The sequence below is a fragment of the Patagioenas fasciata genome, chromosome 6, assembly GCF_037038585.1.
Source record: "Patagioenas fasciata isolate bPatFas1 chromosome 6, bPatFas1.hap1, whole genome shotgun sequence".
NCBI lineage: Eukaryota > Metazoa > Chordata > Aves > Columbiformes > Columbidae > Patagioenas > Patagioenas fasciata.
In genome coordinates this window covers 11,120,901-11,135,854 of record NC_092525.1, presented here as the reverse complement: position 1 = coordinate 11,135,854, position 14,954 = coordinate 11,120,901, and the positions used below count along the sequence as shown (strand labels likewise).

Here is a 14,954-nt window from a genome sequence, read left to right as displayed (position 1 = left end):
TTTTTCTTCCCCTCCTTGCTTTACTATGATGTATCAAAAAAAAAAAAGACTTCAAAGATCGTTTTAAGCGTCGCTTTTGTTTCTCACATAAGAAAATCAGGGCTTGAGCAGGTCTAGACAACACAGTGGTTAAAACATCATTAGCTGCCAGCACTTTGTCTACCTAGAGCTCCCACAGTTGTTGCTACCCTGGAATTGCCTCATTTGAAAATATCTGACAATTTCCATATACTATTTTGCTTCCCTCAGAGCTTCTCCAGGGTGGGAGCTGTAAAAGAGAGCAGAGGAGCACCCACAGCAGGCAGTTTCAGATGTCAGAGGCTCACCCAGGTGGATACTGGCCTAACGATTCTTTCTACCTGATGCTTCAAAGCTTTTTTCCTCCCTCCTTTTAAATACTTAGCAGATCTTCTTTTTGTGCTTCTGTGGGCTTTACCTGGAGGGCGGTTAACACTTTACATTAGCTTTGATGGTTGTGCATATGGAAATAAAAGAAACATAGGGAGACACACAGATTCTGATGCCATCTGTATATCTCCAACACTACATTTACCAAATCCTGAACAGTTATACCTAAGAAGATCTGCTGAAGACAATGCAACTCAACAGGTGTTCCTGAAGGCGAAGTTTAGCCTGTAGGATAAAGCCTGATTAATTTAGCTATAGGGTAACAGGAATGAGAATCCTCTGGTTAGATGAACCTGTAAAATCAGAGGTCAACTAAGATCACACGTTACTGCAATTTCTTAGGTGCTGGATTATAGCCACCCACTAGTGTCAGGAGAAAGCCATAGAGACAAGCCCGTGACTTACTATAGATAAAATATTCCTCCCTAGCCCAAAACAGACCTGTTAAGTCTTTGTTTGCACAAAACCACAGAATGCAACAGTGCTGAATTTCCTACAGCATGCAGATCAGCTGCTGTGTAGGTACAGAAGGCTTTCCTGCAGCTTGGCCCCCGCCACGGCCAAGAAAAACCCAGGAGAGAGCCAGTGGGAACGCACTGGGTCAGGCTCTTTCCACCACAACAGTTAACAGGGCTCACTCACAACCACCCTCTGTCTAGGGTAACCCTAAAACTTGGGCAGAAGAGCCGTCGTCTTCACCTGGGCACACAGCACCTCCCCTGTGTCTGGCAGTGGGATGTTCAAGGGAAGGTTACACCTGGCTGCGGCACAGCACCACCAGAGGCATTTCCACAGAAGAGGCTACCTGGGAGCAGACATCAGATGTCCACACGCTTGACCTACAAGGTCCACAGAGATGAATTTCCCAGCTCAGGTGGCTGCCCCACAGGTGTCTAATCGCACAGAGGTGAAAGTCAGACTGTCAGCATGGGACAGATGACAAGGGGTGGCCTCTCAAGGAGCCAGCAGAGCTTTACACAGAACATGTTAGATAAGGTGTGCTGGAGAACACAAAAAAAATCACTGTACAGAAGAGCATAAGGAGCAGCAAGCCATCTTTCCTTCTTTGACTAATGGACACAAATTATGCTGTGCAGGAAGCTCAGCTAGGCTGGTGTATTCAATAAATTCATCCAAGTCCCCAGTGCAGTTTAATGGTGGATATAACATGGCTTCTCCAATCAATCTTTTTGGGCCTGGAAAGCTGAGGTTTTGTGCCTTATATGCATAAGAGTGTCATGAAAACCTGAGAGCCCCTCTCAGATGCTCTGTCAATCCATTTTGACTCAGTCGATGAGACCAGCATTCCATTGCTGGACATAGATCTACCACTTCTGGATCTAACCTGTACCTGAACTATAGCAATACTGGCTTCATTTCAAGGAGAGTTACCTTTCCAACCGTTCATTTTCTTTCCCTGGAATTTTTCACAATAAAGGTATCAGACAAGCCTATCAACTGGTTGTAATGATGTAATGGATAATAAAATATGACCCCCTGAATATTGCAAAAGCTGCTTTTCCTTCTTCCCTTCTTATCCTACTTTACCTTTAACCATCACTCCTAGTCCACTGTTATTTGCCCCCACTACAAGCTCAGTATCTATCACAAGGACTCATACGTAAGCTTACTTCTGAAGGATGGATCTTTTAATGACAAGTTCTTCATCCAAGTCAGCTTCATTAGCCATGAAGAGCAATCTTTTTCCCGTGTCATCCACTCCAATGAAGTCGCGCTGCTCCACTGAAGTAGAAAATCAAACACAATCATTATACAACCCTGTCTTAATGCAGGCTGGAAAGACAAATGGGACCACCGACCACCCCCAAAGTAAGAAGTACTGGGTTTCCGATTAATCCAGCAAATCAATGAATTTGCAAAGTTTATCCACAATATTTATTAACTTCTTTTCAGTCAGGGTAGCTGATATATATCTTGACATTCAAAACACTGGCCCTGCAAGCTTTCTGCCTCCTTTTTATGGAGATGCCAACTACAGGTCCTGACATGCAACACTCCATCTTGATCTGTGCTTTCCTTCTCTCTCTCTTCATTTCAAAAACAAAAAGCCAAAGCTGCTACCTGAATTTACACAACAAACCCAAAGCAAGCAGAGAGTTCTCAAAAATCCAGCTGCTTCTTCCTCATCATAAATCACTCCACGTTAGAATTTGGAGGTCTGGAGAGGATTATGGTTTCAGTTAAGGCATAAATATCTCGCAACTGATCTCCTGTTATATTTCAGATAAATACTCATAGCAATAGAAAACCTAAATCACATATACAAACACACATAAAAGTATAGATTCTAAGACTCCTACTGTTGATGTTTCTGGGTGGCTTAACTTGGCTTAAATATCTATTTAGAAAACTGCCAAGCAAAAGAATACCTAGTAGTCACACTAATATTGTGGCAATTCCCATCTCCTGCAATCAGCGACTGTGCATTAACAGTGACCTTGGTCTACTGAAACGTAAAGCATTTGTTTTTGAGTAGTTTTCTACAACATCTGAATACAGTGGTGGCAGCTGCTTCTAACTTGCACTTTGTAGTATGAGCCATCACTCTGGTGGCAACCGTCCACTGATCTTTACAGAACACAGGCTGTACAGCAATGCCATGGGACAGTTCTAGCAAAAACCTCTTTTCTCCCACTAAATACTAGTATGTTGAGCCAAACTGGAAAATATTCAATCTCCTAAGTTCTAAGCCTTTAACCACACTGGAGTAACAGCATGCTCTGTAAGCAGTTAATTCTTTAAGTTAATTCTCAGCCAAACTATTTTTAACCCTGTTTTTCCCCAGTTCAGCCCCATCCCTTATTTTAGTTTTACTGTGCCTTCAGAGTTACCATAGCAATAACCACGACCAAAATAAGGTCAAATCTAGATAGCTGTTGAAAGTTCTGCTGCTGGCAGCCTTTGATTCAAGTGATCAACATACCCTCTTTAGAAACCCCCTTTTCCCTTCTCAGAAATCAATCATACAGCGAAGAAGTTCAAAAATAGGCCTGAATGTGTAACACTATTAAGTATAATACAATTAGGCTAAAGCTCGCTTGCTGAAAAACTCAGAAATAAGTCTTGAAAGCAGCGCTGATCCTCATGCTAAGGGAAGTGATGAAGTTTGAGCGTAGGGGGTAACCAACCATCACCACAGCCACCTCACTGGGGTCTCCTGACCAGCAGGAAACACAACAGTGACCCATTTTCCACCGTCAAGGTACCAACACTTCTCTCAAAGCTCAGGTCATGGCTCCCCCTCTCCTGCCCGTTCCTACACATAACGTATTACACTGCTATAGCAAAGCTCTATACAATAAGGGAAAAAGAAAACTTGATGACAACAGGACCACCAAACTGGTTTCTCTTGCTTGTGTGGATGAAAGAAGAAACAGACAGTGAAACCATGTGACAGCGCTATATTTTTGTGGTGGATAGTAGCTCAGGTTTTTCCCCGCACGCTGGCAATAAGTAGTGTTACTTTTATAATTTAGAGAAGATAAAATTTATTACTAAAATCAATTACCCAGAGCTACAAGCGTGCTGTTTCAAATCACACTGGCATTACTTAGTGAGAAAAAATAAATGGAAGAACAAATACATAACTAGTTTACAAAATCCCTGCAAGGGAAGTATGAGAAAAATGTTAAAGCTGCAGTGATGGTAACTAAAAAATTGTTTGAATTATAAAAATTGAATTCAGGATGTGTTTTGCCTCCTCACAAGAGATAAATAAGGATTTGACACAGCTCTTGCAATTTATTACCTTAGAAGTTAGGAGCCCATCAATTCTGAGAGCTTTAATGACCTAAAGAAATCATGACATCACAAGAGAATGGAAGTTGAGCAATTCAGTCATGAGAAGAAATAAGTTTTCAGTCAGATTTTCTAAAATGCTTTTCAATCAAACGTAATTAATTGACATTTGGGAAAAAGACACCTTTGTTAAAGATTCAGCATCCCCACCCTTTCAGTTAAAGGGAGAGAATTCACACGATGCAGCCTGCGAGACCACCAAGACGTCTTCTGGCAAATACAGGGAATACCAGTGATGACATGCCTGCTGCTTTCAAGACAAGAAAAACAAGCAGGAAAGAGTCACCATCCCCATCTTTTCTGCCTTTCTTTATACACAGAAATGTTCAGACGCTCTTTTCCATCTAATCCCTTGTAGGTCATCTTTAAGCACATGGTTCCATTCTGGGTGTTTGAATTCCTGACACACTCTGTTTATTTGGGTTACTACCAGCCACTAACACACTGCTTTTTTTTATTGCCATGCCTCAATTAAAGGAGCCAATGAGCTTATTGTCATCCATATTTGATCGCCCAAGTGTAAAAGCTAATGAACTTCACCCTATAACTTGCAGCAGAGTTATATTAAGCATTTCATGAAACCATGAGTATGAATTTATAGCTGCATAACACTGCAATTCACACTAATTTTAAAAAATGTTCCTTATATCACAGTTCTTGAATGTTTAATAATAATCCCAAAAGCAACGACTTTGTTTTGGATTCCATGGCACACGCAAGATAAAAGTCTTGTTGCTCCTTCTCCACAAATTCTTGAATTTGTAGGAGCAGTGAAACAATAAGTAAAGCTGCAGGTATTTCTAGTGGCTTGTCAGGGCTAAGGATCCATTTCCTAATACGAACACTTGAACAATACAGTACAAGTATATAGAAACATGGGACTGTCATGATTTAGATAGTGCCACACACTACGGAAATCTGCCGGACACATTCCATGTTAATATCTTGCCTTCAGTTGCTTATAAACTTCATCAAATTGTAACTGTTTGGGATGAAATTTCCAACGGTGTCTGCCTTAAGAGGAACATTTGGAAAACTCCAGCAAAACCAGTTCCGCTTCTTTCAAAAGTGGTTATCCTCAACTGACACAATTAGGTGGCCCTTCCCTTTAAAAGCTCTGGTATTCCAGTTCTTCAGAGAAGCAGCGTGACAGTCAGTAAGCGCTGCTGACCTGTGTATCAGGACTGTACTTTTTACCATCTGACTCCAATATAAATCTTTGAAAAACTGCAGTTTCATGTGCTCTTTCAACGCTTCTATTTCTGCCGCAAAAATGTCTGCATATTTTATTCTTAAGGAAAGGTTGTTTCAATTCTTCGGCTCCTAGAACTGATCAAATAGCAGGTGCCAGGTAAGGTCTTCTGTACCACCGGGTGGTACGAGCAAAGCACACAAGCCATGAGGCTCCAGAGCCATGCTGGGATAACTGCTCCAGGGTTTTTGCAACATGTTTTTTAAAAGGAAATAAAACTTACAAGCTTACAAGAGTGAGGGGAAAAAACAGAATAACAACAAGGACTCTGCAAAACAAACTGAAAGGGAAGGAGAGAAAATAGTGCCTGAAAACTGGTGGAAATTGGGACTGTGCATGAAAGGACACTCAGAAGAGAAGAGGTGACTATGGGCAGATAAATGAACCAGGTCAAGATAAGAAGTTGGAAACAGAACAGCGGATGGGACTGGTATAAAAGAAAAGAGTAATCTATAAGAAAGAGAAGCAGGACTCTTGGCAAGGCTACTTGAAGGAAGAGACTAAGCAAAGAGAATGAGAATGAAAGCTGGTGGTGGCAAGAAGTGAGCATGGAAAAAGAGACAGGGATGAGCTGACAGCACCAGGGTGCATTCAGTCAAGTAGGAAAAAAAGGCAGGAGGATGCGTGCTCCCTAAACTGTAGTGCTCCCCTCCAGCACCTGGAGAAGAACCCAAAATGCCTCACATTTGGCACTACCCTACTTTTCATAAATCACTGAAAAAGGTCTGGAAGGGTCCATGTCTGACCCCAGGCAGTTCATAGAAAACAACATCCTAGTGCTGCCCATGACAGCTCAAGAAGCCTCCAGTGAGAGGCCTGAGCACCCAGCTCCACAGAAAAACACTGCGGGTGTCAAAACACTTCCACGTCATGGAATTATAATGTTTTTGAGTTGGGTCTTTTACAGATCTCAGAACTCATACACAAATTCTAACATGTAGAAGATTAATGCTACAAAGTCAAGCTCACAAACATTAAAACCCAAGCAAATTAAGAATGCATGTGCAACCTAATGTGTTTACACTTGCCAAGAGTCTTCAGACGATCTTGTTTATCCTCATAAACCTCCTTGCCCCCCACTGTGTGCTCAGAGCTCACATACTGGGCAGCTCTATGATGTTTAGCCATAGACCCATTAGTTTATAACTCCTGAATGCTCAACTCTGTGGCTGTAGTTGTGCTCTTGACAATGTTTTATGTGTCATTATCACTTAGATTGCCTTTTCAAAAACAGGGGGTTTTAGAGCTGTTTGAGAGCCCGAGTCCTAAATGCTTTCAGCCCTACTACTGTTATTTTCCTCCAGAAAAATCTTTTCATGCAGAGCCTAAGCAGCTTTCTTTAAAAAAACACATTTCCTCCACTTTCAGACACACCCGTAGTCCAACTGTTGGCTTGTATTTCACTCCACTCTCAAACAGTTTGAAGCTATGCTTTCGTATTCGTTTTACTGTAATGCCTCTGAGCTTTAATCATGGACCCACTACTCTGGCAATAATCAAGCCTCAGCAATTTAACAGGTATCATTAAAAGAAAGAGAGAGGTTTGGTATGGGAACAACTATATGGTACTTAGTACTTTTCGCATATAAGTAAAACAGGGATAATAGCCCTGCCCTGCCTTACAGCAGTGTTGTGAGAACAGATACATTAAAGATTACTAGGTACTAACTAAGATTTTATGGTAAGAGGGACAAGATAAGCATCTAACCAAGTCCTTGAAATCAGTGGGAGTTTCGCCCAGCAAAAAAGCTCCTGGATGTGATCTCAGAACAGTAATTCAGCAGATGAGAGGGGGGAATTTCTAGAAGTATTTGTTACCCATCTAGTGCTGGTCCTCAGTCAATGGTAGAATTCCCAGCTATAATCTGGCTGATGCTTAGCGCTCTTGAAAAACCTAACGGTTTTAATGTTCATATGCAACAAAAATTTAGGGCTTGATCCAAAACTCACTGAAGTCACCTGGAGCTTTTCCCTTAACTCCTGTGAGCTTTGGATCACAGCCTGCAAGATTACACGTGTCTAATACTTAATTCTGAGCTGGAAAAAAAGCGAGTCACACCAGGGAATCCGAGGAAAAATAGGTATCTGTACCTTTTTTATTTCTTTCAGTCTGGGACTGATAACTAAACATATCATGCATACTAGTGGTTTCTCTATAATATATTAACAAATAAATGTATGTATTCCTATCTACATACCTGGCTTTTTTTTCCCTTTCTGTCCTGGTACCACTTCCGTGGGTTCATGCGTTTTCTTCATCAACATGGAGAGAGTAGCATCGTGTGTCCGAAAGAGATCCACGACTTTATACAAATCAACATCTGTGATCAGATCGCAGCTCAACACCAACACATCGGTCTGCCAAAGAAGAACAAACAACCCAAACCCTTCAGAGATACAAATGACCACACATGCATTAATATTTGATGACGTAACAAATACACCCGGGTTTTTTGTTGGTTGTGTTGTGTTTGCTTTTGTTTGTTTTACTTTAAAAAACACAGGGTCTGCCATACTTTGCCAAAAATAGTTACTGGGTTTTACTAGTTCACTTTTCTTGAGTTGTGCTGTTACCGTATTAGTTATTTGGTTAATGTTTATCCAGCTCTGGACCATAAAGGATACGTGACCATCTAAACTGCCATCACCTGCTCCTAAGGGAAGGAACCAGGACACAGAAGCCACGGCTTTCCAGACCCCCATGAAATTCTGTAGCATTTACAACAGCTACTTTTAGTTACATAATGATGTCGAAAGGAAATCTTTCTGAAGAAATCTTTTTAGCTGACGTTGTATCTGGCTACAAACCACGGGAAAAGATATTTAAACTATGTTATTTTATCAGGGGAAAAAGAAGCAAAGACTATTTAAGGATGTGATTTGCTCAGTAATTGCACTGCGATGGTGGGCTGTTTAGAGATACATTTCCTAAAACCAGCAATATTAGGAAAACAAAAAGTTAGGTCCTATTTAGGTTCTATTTAATAACAGGCTCGTATTTAATTTTGATCTCAAAGGATTCCAAAGTGCTTTACAAAGTATTTAACAGTACTGCTGCATATATCACAGAAACATTGTCACATATTGAGTGAGACAGAGCAGCTTCATTAACCATGCACACTATCAATATACTCCGGCTAAAAACTCTCAGTTAGAAACAATTTTCTCTATTTCACGTGGGTTGTGCCAAAAATCTACCAGTTCAGCAATTATCTTCATTTCAACTAATCCTAACATAATATTTGCACAGCGTGGCCTACAGAAAAGTAGCAAGTTTCCACTTTATTTTTTGTTAATGATCAAGGTTCTAAAGGTGTCTCAAGAAGATAGTGTTTCCTTCTTGACATTTAACATTTTCGGGTTCTGTGCTACCATTTACCACCGTAGGCCTCCCTGCAGAGCATGACAGAGCCTCCTTGTTTTGTCTTTAAAAACTATTATTTAATGAGAATGGCACTAGAAAACACTTGGTAAAACCTGAGCTGATTAACTCACGGAGGGTCAGCAATTCAGCTTTCTGAAAACCACCTCGGTTCAAAGCAAACTGGTTCAGCACCGACCTTTTATTACAGAAAGGTTTATTATAGAAAGGTTTGATTTACAGACTTTAATACTAGGAGATTCCACATTGTAGGTGAAACTAACTGAGGTCTGGTATTTACATTATTTGACAGGTTCTCCTACACATGCTGGGCAGTTTCATGTGTTTACCAATAAGTCGTTGGAATTCATCACATCACAAACTCTTAGAGCTGCTGATTCGCCATGCTGTGCAAAAGGTCGAGCTCTCCAATTTCCATTTGATTTATTCCCCTTTTTACGTATTTTGAAAATAGGTATTTTATATTATGGTTTTGCCCAGGAGAAGTGCTTTAAATATCACTTCTCTAAGACAAACGACACGCACACATTGGAAGGAAATAAAGAAAACAAGGCCACTAAATCAAGCTGCCCTGCTCCAACATTGCAGTGTGTACAAGGAAAGTAAGAAAACCTATTTCAACTTGGTATGGAAGTAAATATCTCTCTTCATAACTGTAAATAGTGAAGAAACACATATTAACTATCTTGGAAAATCTTGCAAAATTGTCACATATTTTGGTTTTACAAGAGCACAAGTGAGTTACAATATTTGCAGAAAAGGCCTAAAGGTATCCAAGACCCATATACACAAACCTGTACTTTTCAAACTCAGTTTGCAGAAGGAAGAGATCTCCAGCTCCAAATCTCAATGCATTCACTCCAGTGGTAAAAATTAATAATAATAAGACAGACACAGCAATGGACTTATCCTAAGGAAGAAGTATCTGGACTTGTAAAACAAACCTTTTAATTATTTCACGTTTTACTAGAAGTTTTAATCTGCCACTACAGCAAAAACCCAACAAGCATTTCATAGTTGCGAACAAGCTCCTGGGTTTTTTCTCCTCACTATAGGACAAGCTTTTTTGCAAAAACTGAATGCAAGACCCCTGAGGAGCATACGGGAACAGAACCCCCAAATGTCTGGTTGCCATCTGTTCTACCCATTTACTCTCCCAATATGTAAATAAACGTCAGTGAGCGCAGGGACCAGTGAAACACACACTTGCTCTGTAAAACCCACATTTCTGTCTCTCCTCCTGATGAGCAGAGCAGCGGCCTCAGAAGCACGCTGAGAATACACCATGAAAGGCTCTTTTGGGACCCGACAGCCTCCCCTTTGAAACACCACCCCCCTCATAAATAAAGCCCTCACTGTCTAATGGATGCACTTTTTTCCAGTGTACAACTCCTGAACGAATAAACTACTGGCTGAATGAAAAAATAAACCATCCTAGAGCCCTAGCAGAAGTGTGTGTTTTTCTTTACGTTTTTAGGGTGGGTGTAGAAGAAAGAAAATAAATGGTAGAGCTTGTGGGTTTTTTTACATATATATTATACATGCCAAATAAAGACAGTGCACCTTTCCCAATGAGCCACTGATACAAAGAGAAGTATGTACTTACTACATGCCCTTGTGTGCTAACAAGGGGTATGTGAACATACTTGACTTCATGAATTATGCAAACACCTAGGTACACACACACCTCTTAATGAAATACATGTAACAATGATTACATCAACCCCAAACTATTATACAAACAGGTGATAAGAATCAACATGAACTGATTAAAAAAACCCCCAGCAAGCACACAGCCCAAGCAGAACCACTGCAAAGGAAGGCAAATGCACACACAAACGCACCCTCAACACCCATTACAACCACGGGAAGGACACGGCAAGGGTCTTAACTCAGGAAGGACCATCTAATGGATGGGGCATGGAACAAATGCTTGGAATTTCTGGCATTTTCCTACTCTGCCCAACTTGGCGTGTACCATTTTGTTTACCACTTTTATGACACCGAGGAGCCCTTGTCACAGATCAGGGCTCTACCACAGAAGCTGCTGTATGGACCAGGTGAAAATACCATCAAGCAGAACAAGAAGTGAAGAGCAACTGCCTTTGGGTAAGGGGACACAAGGAAACACCGCAGTGTTATGCAGGTGTAGGGAGAGTGGCACCAGCTTGCTGGTAGAACACCTCACATTTTTGTGAGCATCACAAAAGCCACAGAAATGACAGGGAGAATAAGACACTCCTTGGAAGGGTCACCATTTAACCTCAGATTTGCAATTTACACACTCCCAAGTTTAGAATTTCGGCTCAGCTGCTGATCAGTAGAGAAAAACGAGGTCCTGCAGAGATCATCCCACCTATGATCTGAGCTTTGGGATGTTTCTCTGTCCCTGCTGACCATGGATGGAGCACTGGGCTTCCAGTGCAGTCAATGCTGAACACAGGCTGGTCAGCCTCGTATGGAAACACAGCACTTGAGGCCACCAAATGTCTGCCCTCCCTTTCTAACCCTGGCTAACGGTGCTTCACCATCAAATATTTCCAAACTGTGAAATGTCAGGTATTATGAGATAACTTAAATATTCAATCTGGATAAATACAACAGTGTAATACAAAACATCAAGAGATTTATACAAAATAGAGGGAAAAAAACCAGTAAAGAAAAAAAACCCTCAAAACCAACATGTCAACAATTATACTGAACCCAGTACAATATGGAAAATCTACACAAAAACAAGACCAAAAAGCAGAATGTTTCAAGAACTCAGTTCAAGACAACCAATTTAAAAATAGAAAACATGTTTTCAATGGAACTAATTCATGCCACAGATCAAAAGATGGATGCAATTATATGGTGTAATATACCAGCATAAATAAAAAGCCTTGGACTTTCTCACACCCTGCGTACAAAGGCAACGCTAAAAACTCTTTTATATTCAGCAACTATTGCTGGATCCCTTCTGTTCAAACAGGAGATATCAAGGTTACCACAAATAGCTGGCAGCAAATGATGATTTTTTTTTTAGTGGTATTCACTGTGCTTTTTCTATCAAGTATAGACAAGGGCAGGACCTCGTAGCCTAAACTGCTGAGGGCCTCAAAACCTGCAGACTAGAAAACGAGAAAACATGTGTTGCAAGGAAATCTCTAATTTGAACAAAATCAGCCTCAAGAGAAAGAGGAAAACAAATGTCAGATTGCATTATAAACAGAAAAGCAGCAAAATATCCACCAGCAATAGAACAAGCTCCTAGAACTGAAGACAGACAAAACACTGAAGTTAAATGCTCGAAGTTTGCAATGGCACAGTATTACAGATGAGACTTTGACACGAAAAGAAGAGATTAGATAGACTCTGTTCCTACACTCAGCCTAAGTTAACACAAGCACAAACAGGGAACTTTGCATCACTTCCTGCAGTGTCGCCATACAACAGGGGAGGGAGGAACAAGTTATAATTACTGCTGGAATTAAGACCAAGAGTTTTATACACAATAGCTTGGAACTTCACCCACATGTTGCATTAACAGTGGGGTTTGTGTGTAATGGTTTTATTATTTTAAAGAGTGGAAAGAGAAGAACAGTTTGGCTGTGGGCAAGCGTTTTGATTGCTTGTTAGCATGCTCCAAGCAAAGCCAAAGACACCTCCTAGCTATTGCATTACTCACCATCCTCAGATTAGAAACTCACATCCAAGGCTTTAGAGAATCCCTTTTTATCTCCATCTCCATTAAGAGTCCTCCAATTTCCACACCTGTGACCTCTTTGAAGCTCTATAGCTGCTGTTGTAACTGGAGCAGGGAACCTCATTTATTTTTTGATGTCTGTAGGATCTTGTTAGCTACCAACTGAAATGGCTGCCTTTGGCTGGGAATTCCCGCTCTGCTTTTGTAATGTCCTTGATAGCAAGATTCAGAAGAAAATCATGATTTAATAGTTTGTCAGCAGACATGAAGCATTTACCTACTGTGCCCTCACCCTGCAGCAGTGAGTTTGCTGTAGACCAGCACCTTCCTGACTCTTCTAAGGACAGAGGGCAGTGGAGGCACAGGATGTCCCTCAACCCGAAATCCAGCAGCAACCCCTCCTCACTAAAAGATAGAATAAACTTGTTTATTTTTGCGACAGTAATGTGAAAGAGGCTTCTTTTTTTTTCTTAACATAAAAAAAAAATAAAAGAAAAAAGAAAACAGAAAAGTCCAACACAGGAGCCAAGGGAGTCTCTTCTAATTTCTTGGATGGCCCTGAATTCATCAGGTGAGGATATCTTAAGGCAATGTGAATGCCTTCACATACATAACCTGTCAGCATCACTGTTTATCTTCTCAAAGAAAGCTGGAAGAAAGATGCCAGAAGCTGGGGAGGAGACTTAACCCCAGTAGCATCATATGGCTCATCCTATGCGTTGTATCAGATGGGATCATGCAATGAAAACACCATTTTAGGTTATCTTTGTATCTCAAGAGCTACCATCCAAAATCAATATTTTTTAATTTGCATACATATAAGCTAGGAACAAGAAAGATATTCAGGCCTGGAAGGCATCCTGTCTCCTCCCAGGAGGAAGTCTCATTACCTGTTGCTCAAACTGACACATGGGGTGGAAAAGGGTAATTTACAGTTATCAGCAACCAAAAGCAGAAGCTTAGAGATGAACACAAGTTCATAAGCTTATTAAGAATGTTTTCAAAGCAAGACTTTGATCTTATGACACTGAACAGTAAACTTTCTGGTCTGGAACATAAGCTTTGCAAACCACATTCTCCTATGGTTCTGACTAATGCAATTTTGTCCTACTCACACACTACTCCAAAGATCATTTTCCCAGCTTCCTCCTCCAATCACATCACCCTGCTTCCCTGGTTCCATTTTCTGTCCCATCGAGCACAAGTCGTTTACCCTCCTTTTAATAGCCTATCCCTTCAACTCACCCTTCAATTATCAAGTCTACTTCTGCCTTACATCAATAAAGGATGCCAGCTCTATTACCTATTTGTGTCTTCCAAAGGATGGTGGTTTAGGCTCTGCTCTTTTATTTAATAAATAAATAAATCTGGTAACCTTATACTTACAGAAAACTGACAATTATCAAGCTATCAATGTGCTGGAGCACCAGACCAATATACTGACACACATTATCCTGCCTTGTTAGGGTCTCTCATTTGTTTGAGGTCAGGCATCATCTCCTGAGTCTATGCCCAGACCCCAGGCATGCCCCAGAGGAGACTGTTTTACCTGCATCTAAAGGCATCCGGAAAGTGCACACCACTCAAGAGAATCACGTGTGCTCAGGGGAGCACCCCATAACCCAAAGTCTGAATTCACCAGTTCACGGAGGGTGAGCCTGGCAAGCTGAATTCTCCCCTGGCTCAACGTGCTGCACAAACAGGTCCTTTCTTCACAGGCAGTAGAACTCCAGAAGCAAATGGCACTCTCCTCGTCACCCCCATTCCTGGAAGGCAGGTTTCCAGGACTACCTGGATGGCAGCGCTACCAGACCTGCTGTGCGGCTGATCTTGGACTCTGCCTCACATGAACAGAAAGGAGAACGCTACAGTCGGGCTCCAATCTCAACAGCAGCAGCACAGCAGGCTTGCTGCCAAAGCCCAGAGCTCAAGTCCAGGCTTAGCACTTAATGTAAGCAGAGCCTTAGGCAGTCAGGTGCTGTAGTCATCCAAACAATAATAATAAAAAGTAGTCCTAATGGGGCTCAACCGGCTCAACTTATTGAAGAGAAAGAAGCTCTTTGCCCACAGTCTGCAATTACCTAAAGAGCAGAAGATCTCAGCAACACAACAAAAAGCACGCATGACTCGATTCAGTGGCTAGAAATCAGTGTTCAACGTAGAAATAAAAGGTAAAGTGTTTCAAGGAGAATAAATATGATCTGGAATAAAATACCAAAGGATATAAAAGACTCTTCACGTACTAGAACATATGAATAAAGACTTGCTATCTTTCAGAAACACATTTACTAAGTTGTCCATAAGTTTTGGGGCTAACAGCCCTAATTACCAGGTGCAAATTCCCTTACAGCCTAGAGGATCATAATGGTTCCTTGCAGTCTCAAACCAGACTATAAATGAAAACCAAG

General features: G+C 41.1%; 1 protein-coding gene across 1 annotated transcript in view; it reads right to left on the bottom strand.

Moving 5' to 3' along the window:
* Positions 1-14,954, bottom strand: part of EIF2B3 (eukaryotic translation initiation factor 2B subunit gamma) — a 96,430-nt gene that overhangs the window by 68,343 nt on the left and 13,133 nt on the right. The window contains exons 4-5 of the mRNA XM_065842198.2: positions 7,678-7,837; positions 2,040-2,151 (exon numbers count right to left, since the gene is read on the bottom strand). Of these exons, the coding sequence (XP_065698270.1) occupies positions 2,040-2,151; positions 7,678-7,837 (272 nt within the window). The remainder of the gene's footprint in view (positions 1-2,039; positions 2,152-7,677; positions 7,838-14,954) is intronic.